Source organism: Marmota marmota, unplaced genomic scaffold (genome assembly GCF_001458135.2).
Source record: "Marmota marmota marmota unplaced genomic scaffold, marMar, whole genome shotgun sequence".
NCBI classification, from domain to species: domain Eukaryota; kingdom Metazoa; phylum Chordata; class Mammalia; order Rodentia; family Sciuridae; genus Marmota; species Marmota marmota.
In genome coordinates, this window is record NW_026000026.1 from 24102272 (window position 1) to 24109401 (window position 7130).

At 57.9% G+C, this 7130-nt stretch overlaps 2 protein-coding genes across 5 annotated transcripts in view; one reads left to right on the forward strand and one right to left on the reverse strand.

The window, feature by feature from the left end:
• Window positions 1–952: 952 nt before the first annotated feature.
• The window catches only part of Necab3 (N-terminal EF-hand calcium binding protein 3), a 15857-nt gene continuing 9679 nt past the window's right edge, over window positions 953–7130 (forward strand). The window contains exons 1-5 of one of the 4 annotated variants that reach the window (XM_048811102.1): window positions 953–1627; window positions 1735–1759; window positions 3457–3565; window positions 4228–4253; window positions 4445–4542. In XM_048811102.1, the coding sequence (XP_048667059.1) occupies window positions 1427–1627; window positions 1735–1759; window positions 3457–3565; window positions 4228–4253; window positions 4445–4542 (459 nt within the window). In that variant the 5' untranslated portion in view covers window positions 953–1426. The remainder of the gene's footprint in view (window positions 1628–1734; window positions 1760–3456; window positions 3566–4227; window positions 4254–4444; window positions 4543–7130) is intronic. The other 3 variants (XM_048811103.1, XM_048811100.1, XM_048811099.1) reach the window with 3 other exon arrangements.
• On the reverse strand, window positions 4977–6823 carry Actl10 (actin like 10). Its single transcript, XM_015501088.2, has one exon. The coding sequence runs from the start codon at window positions 6513–6515 to the stop codon at window positions 5778–5780; it is 738 nt and encodes a 245-aa protein (XP_015356574.2). The 5' UTR covers window positions 6516–6823; the 3' UTR covers window positions 4977–5777.

Here is a 7130-nt window from a genome sequence, read left to right on the forward strand (position 1 = left end):
CGCCGGACACGCGCTCTTCCAGGACGTGAGTGGGGCGCGGGCGGGGCGTCTCCCGGGCTCGCTGTCACTGTCTCCCGGCCCCGTCTCTGTGCTCCCGCATCTCGGTCTCAGTGCGTGTCTCCCTGACCCTGTCCCTCTCGCGATCTCTGACCCACCTGTCCCTCTGTCCCTCGTCTTCCTTATTCCGATCTCGCTGCCTCCGCGTCCCCAGTCCTGTCTTTTCATATCACTCCTTGTCTCTGCTCCAGTGTCGCTGTCCCTGCTGTCCCAAACCCCCAAACAATCTGTCTGGTGGGGGTGGGGACTGTCAACACAATTAAGATAGCAGTCACTGTCCCTGCTCTGTGGTGGCGCCTGGCCACATTAGGAGCCCTCTCCTGACCCTAGTAGTACCTCCAGAGCCCCTCTGACCCAAGGGCAAGAGGAGTCCTGCAGCTGGTGAAGGCTGCCCACAGCCATCCTCTGTGGTCTGGGTACCACTCCATGGGGCAGCAGGTGGCCCTGCAGCCCCCTTCTGTGAGTGTGGAGCAGCATTTCTGGGTCTCAGTCACTCCCTTTTACCCCTGTGCTCAGTCCCCATTCCAGAGGTCCCTACCAGTGGGAAAGACTGTACTCCTGCCCCCTCCCCACAACCCCCAGTGACTCAGCACCTTGACCACAAACAGTTCTGACTGAAAGCTGACCCTTCTGCTTCTCAGATAGGAACACCCAGGCCTAAGGGGATATGTCCATATTGAAGCAGGGGCATTACTGGGTGTGGCCCCAGGTGTCTTCTCAATTTAGCTCCCTGCCCATATCTCCATCTACCCACCCAGGCCCCATTGGGCTGCTGTGTGATCCCAACCCTGTAGCATACCTTCTCTGATTCAGGCTAGGCATTAGATTGATTCTTTAGACCCACTGACCCTGAGGAGATCATCCAAAGGGAGTGAGGACTTGAAGCTATGAGGGCTCTCTGTCCAGGTTTTGGTCTGCATCTCTTTTTTAGGCCTGCTGGGCTGCCCTTTGCTGGGCTTTGGGGGACCTGGAAGTTTCTGGTCCCTGAGAGGCTGTCTTACTGCCTCTGGTGCCTTTCATCTCCTCTTCTCTGTAAATAAAATCTGCTGATCTTTGCCTCCCCACCCTCACCTCCCTTGGGCACTCACACACCTACCCACAGCCCTCACATAAAGTTGTCTCTGTGGGAAGCCCCGGCCCTGAAAGGGTTAACCCTAGGCTGCTCCTTGGGACACTAGTGGGAAAACTGAGGTATGGCAAACAAGGGAATGGCCACTTCCTGCACAGGCATGCAGGGGACCGGCTCAGAGGACGAAGACTGGGGTGGACTGTGGGTGGCCAGAGTTGGGGTTCAGGTCTGGTTTGGATCCTTGGACTGCATCTTGACCCATCTCTGCACCTTCTTCAAGCCGGGACATGCCAGGGGCTAATGCATCAGACAGAACTCAGGCCGGCGTCCAGGTGTGGGAGGTGGGGTGCAGGAGCTGGCCTGGGGCACCCCATGGAGCCAGGCTCTGCAGGAGCAGGGAGCAAGCAGTGGGACCTGCTGTGCGCCCTTCCTGTGCCTCCCTTGTTGGAAAAGCACCTGCGGGCTGAGCTGAGCAGGCGGCCGGGGCAGGCTGAGCAGGAGGTAAGGCCAGGCAGCGGGGAGGCAGAGCAGCTGGGGCCCTGGGGTCGGGCGGCGCCTCTTGCTTCTTACCCCCACCCAGCTCCCACTCCTGTCCCTTTGTCCTCTAGGTTTTCCGCAGAGCAGACAAGAATGGTGAGTGTCGCTTTCCCTGGGACTCGGTGGTGAGTGGGAGTCCATCAGGGAGACTCAGGGGAGAGTTGGGGAATTGGGGGAGAATTTGAGTGGAGACAAATCTTGGGGGCCCTGAAACAGGGAGATCAAATCAATGCATCCTTCCCGGAGGAAGTGCTATTCCGAGTCAAATTTGGAAGGGAGAGCAGAGGGAGAGTGGTTTGGGTAGAGGCTGGAAGTGGGGGCTTGTTTTCACACAGTGCCCTAGCACAGTGATGGGTACTTCCGGTATGTGACCTGTGTTGCCTTGCAGCGCCAGCTGGATTGAGATTCCTCACCCATTTCACAGACAAAGGAGTAGAACCCTAGAGAGGGGAAGCAAGCTGCCTGAGGTCACACAGCCTTTAATTGGTGGTGATGTGTGGTCCTAAATTCCCTGTGTGAGGGGCTTGGAAGGGTGGGATAATGGAGGCCCTGTGGGGTACTTCACCCAGATTTTTAGAGGTCTCGCTTTCCACGTGACTTACCATCTAGATCCAGCGAGGGCTCAGAGGACACAATTAAACCCAGCCTTTGGGCAAGGATACAGTGGGGTCCAGTAACCTGAGTCAGCTCCTTCTGCCCCTGGTCCAGCCTAGCGTGCTGTAGGTTTGCTGCCTCTAGATGGCTGGGAACAGCCCCCTGTAGTGACCAGCCAGTGGAGGGTCTGAGCTGAGGGGGCCATTTTGCCTGGAGCTCCCCTCCCTCTGGGTCTTTACCTACCCCCCACCCCCATGTTCCAGCCTCCTTGAGATGGGGTAGTGTCCCCACTCCTTGCTCCTTCTCCTTGGGTATTTTTTAATTGGTGGGAACCATTTGTCCCAACCCACTGACTGAGACACATGCCCTGCCTGGGTGTGGTGGCACATGCCTATAATTCCAGCAGCTCGAGAGGATGAGGCAGGAGGATTGTGAGTTCAAAGCCAGCCTCAGCAACAGTGAGGCCCTAAGCAACTCAGTGAGACCCTGTCTTTAAACAAAATATAAAAATGGCTGGAGATGTGGCTCAGTGGTATAGCGCCCCTGATTCAATCCCCGGTATACCCCCAACCCTTCTCTCCCCACCAAAAAAGACACATCCCCCCTTTGATTGGGGCATTCCTTCTGGAGAGCCTCAGGCCTTACCACCCCTACTCCTGCTCTGCAGCTCCCCCTCCCCATTTATTAGTGACTCTCTACATCATTCAGGCTGACTCTCTGGCATCTTTGAACATCCCACTCAACTGCACCGCTTGGCTTACCCTGTCCCCCAGGGACAGCATTTCCTCCAGAGCCAGCCTGAAGCTTCTTACAGAGTCCACCTATTTAGGAAGATTTCCTAGGCCTCCCACTGGCTTCTCAGTGAAGGTTCTGGGTCCAGAGCACAGAAGTCCTTGTACCCAGGGTGAAGCTGACCAGCCTCAGGGCCAGACCCTCTGCCCTAAGTCCTCCCCAGCCAGATCAGGCTGTGATGCAGTTGTGTCCGGGCTGATTTTTCATTTCCTCATTTGGCTAACATTTGGATCCTCCCCTGTTCTGGGGACTCCAGTCCTTTTCTCCCAGCAGTCAGGGGCTAAGCTCAGAGCCCATGGCACCTGGCTAGGTGGTTGTGAGATATGGGGAGGCCTTGAGGGGCTTGGACCTGGAGGCAGGGCATGATCTGGGCTCAGGGACACTGACGCTCTCCCTGCCCCTCCTAGATGATGGCAAGCTCTCATTTGAAGAGTTCCAGAACTATTTTGCCGATGGGGTTCTCAGCCCCGGGGAGCTACGGGAACTGTTCAGCAGCATTGACGGCTGTCCCACTGAGTGAGTGAGAGGGGGTGACTGAGCGTGGGTGGGTGCCAGGCCAGGTTGTCCCAGCCCCACTTTGTCCCCTACTGCCTCCGTTCTTTTTGGAGGACTGGGGTGGGTAGTGGGAAGAAAGGTGCCAGGGTTTGGTGCCAGCTTTACCCCCTCTTCCAGCCTTGCCCACCACGCTGCTTTCGGCTGGAACCCCAAAATAGACCTGAGTCACCACCTGTGGCTCAACCCCTTCATTCCCGCTTCCTGCAGGAACCAGAGGCTGCCTGGGGACAGCTGAGCTCCGCCTGCCCCCACCCGCCTCCACCCAGGGGTGCAGGTGCACACACACACCCCTTCCCACATCTTCCCACGTGTGCTCCCACGTCTACACATCTTGGCAGGGCGAGTGAGCTCCTCCCAGCTTCCTCGCTCTGGTGCACACACATCGCACATGTATACGCCTTCCCTTCCGTCTCCTCAGGGTAAACCCCAGACTCTGGGCTGGCATGCGGGGCTCCCAAGACTTGGGCTGGACCCTTTGTCTGCAGCACTCCCCCCCACTCACTGACCAGATACCCCAAATTCCTTGTCAGGCTGAGTTGGGAGTCAGGGGTGGGGTGGGGACATTCCAGTTTGCCAGGCCAGGCCTCAGTGTCTGAAGGGTGTCTTTTTTTTTTCCTCTGCAGCAATTTAGAAACAGAGAAACTATGTGGTGAGTAGGTGCATGTTTCCCAGGTCCCTGGGCAGGTGGATATGGTGAGGGGCTGTTGCTGGGTTCCTGATGGGACAGAAGGGGCTGGGTTCAAGATATGAGAACTGCTTGGTAGCTGGGGAACTCTAGGTGGCCAAATTCCCAATTGGGGAGCAGGGCTCAGAACCCATGAGCACCTCTTCTCCTTGCAGACTACTTCTCCAAACGCCTGGGTGTCTACCGGCCTGTGCTGGCTGCACTGGAGTCACTGAACCGTGCAGTACTCACTGCCATGGACGCCACCAAGCTGGTGAGTGGAGTGGCTGATGGTGGGTCCCCACATGGGTATCTGCTATGCTTTGGACACTGTTGTCATGGCTGAAGCTTGAAGAGCTTCTCCCACTTAGTGGCTATGCCTCTTTGCCTCTCTGGACCTCAGTTTCCTCATCTGTCTGTACTTTTGTTGTGATAATTAAATGAGAATGAAGGCAGGGATTTTTGCATAGTTTTGTTTTCTTTGTTCCCAGCACCCAGAACAAGGCCTTGCACACAGTGGGTGCTTTAGACCTGGAGCAGCGTTGCTGTTTTTGGTTTTGGCCAGACATAAATGCTGGGAACTATCAAGCCAGAACCCAGTGGGCATAGGCTGGTTCATGGGGGGACGAGCTCATCATGCCCAAAGCCTGTGCTGGTGCATGGAGCCATGGGGTCTTGCCCTAAGGACATATGTGAATAGGCAGGTATGTGTGTGGCCATGTGTTTGTGTGCATGTGTGGACACCTTTGGGCACAAGTGTAAACGGTGCTGACAGCTAGGGCTCCAAGTTCTTGGAGAGTGACTTCAAAAAAATAAGCCACCCCTCCCTTTATGTATTCTTCCCTCTCCCCCTGCAGTGCTGGGAGTCAAACTCAGGGCCTCAGGCATATAGGCAGGCAGCCACCTCTCCAGTCCTGTGCTCCTTTTAAGAAATGTCTCCACTTCCTTTTGCCCCACAGCTCCTCCAGTTGGGGCTGAGTGGGGAGGAGCAGTGAGCAGCTCTGGGAGAGTGCCCGATCCTGCCTTTTTAAATTATTTTTTATTTTTCCTCTATTGGGGATTGAATCCAGGGCTCTGCACACATTAGGCAAGTGCTGTATCTGTCAGCTACATCCTGAGTCCTCTGACCCCACTTTATACCAAAAGGGAAACTGAGATTCCAGAGTTTAAAAGATCACACAACTAGGGACAGGGCTTCTACTGATTGCTTTCATGTGACATAGCCTTGGGCCTGGCCTTGCAAATGGATAGCTGGACTGACATTCTCTGAACTGGCAGTGGGTTGGGGGATTCAAACTGCAAGTCAATGTGAGGGCCCAGTGGGTCCCATCTGCCCCCTCCTGACCCAGAAAGGGAGTGGAGTTGACCCACCTCCACATGATGAGCCTGCCAGCTCCAAACACTTGACATTTCTTTATCTAGTCTCAAGGCTGATAGGACAGTGACTCAACCTAGAGCCAATGTCCCTGCAGTCCCCAGGTTGCACCACCACCTCCTGGCAAACATGGCTCAGTTGAACACTTCGTGCACCAGCCTGGAGCCACATTCCTGGTACATGGCGCGAGTCATCCAATCACACTGGAAGGAGCCCAAGGAGGCCACCATGGAGCCTCCAGTCCACACAGCTGAGCCACGTCCAGGGTTGGCCACCAGGTGGGGCCGTAGGGCGGGATAGCCGTGCCGCCGGCACTGACCCTCCAGCTCCAGGTCCAGGCGCTGAATGAAGCCAGGGAAAAGCGTGGAACCGCCGGCGAGCACCACAGTGTTGGCTAGCCCTGTTCGCAGTGTTGGGGGCATTTTCTGCAGTGCCCGGAAGGCCAGTGCAGCCAGTCCTGGCTCAGACTGGCCAAGCAGACACGGCTGGAAGATGGGTTCGGGGCAACAGAAACGCTCGCTGGTGATGCGCAGATAGCACCCCTTGCCCAAGCAGAAACTGGCCGGATGGTGGCGGGCGGGGTTACGGAGATCACCCTCGAAATCCAGCGACACATAGCAGCAGCGCTTCTTAAGCTGTGTGATGGTCTTGCGGGGCAAGGCCTGCACCCCGATGTTGGGACACGCTGTCACCAGCAGGTCTCGCAAGTAGCGCGACAAGGTGCTGCCTGCTACATCCTGCCGGAAAGTGGCCTTGTGCCACGAATGACCCCCGTAGATGGGCGTGGCGTGGCACACGCCCGCGCCCGCTTCTACGGCCAGCCCGCTGAGCGCACCGGAGGAGCAGAGCGCCAGCAGCGCGGTGCTGGCCATGTGGCACGCGGGCACTGCCAGGGCCTCGAACAGCAGCTCAGCTGCTTTCTCGCGGTCCTCAGGTGGCGCCGATGGCGAGTTGCTCACCAGCACGGGCCACTGCTCCGGTAGCACTCGCAGGCCGCCCACCAGCAGGCGCTGCCAGAGCCCCTCCAGCGCCTCCCAGTCCACCACCACGCCGTGCTTGATGGGGTGCGCCCGCGCCACGCCGCCCGCCAGCTCGCAGCCCAGCGTGCCTGGCTGCACGGACCGGTCCCAGCTGGGCACCAGACTGGAGCTCTTCAGTACTATGCGCGGCTCCTCCTCGCCCGCGAAGCCCGCCTTTGTGAAGCCCGAGCCCAGGTCCACCACCACGGCGACGTGGCCCAGGGAGTGCCGCCGGCGGACCCGGCGGCTACGGGAAGCAGACGCCACCTTCCGGCTAAGGCTCAGCCCTCCCCAGAGACTCGGCCCGGCCCCAGAGCCTGGTCCGCCTGAGCCTCCAAGTCCTAGTTTTTCTGCGCTGGATAATTGTCCCTCTCAGTCCGTGACTTCGTCCGCCGGTCGTGTGCCCCACTCCCCACCCTTCGGGCAGAGTGGCCGCCTTCTTTTCTGCTCGTGGCTCCGCCCTAGGCC

Excerpts from the sequence above, each read along its gene's own strand:
- Actl10 (XM_015501088.2), bottom strand. The coding sequence starts at position 6,515 with ATGGCCAGCACCGCGCTGCTGGCGCTCTGCTCCTCCGGTGCGCTCAGC.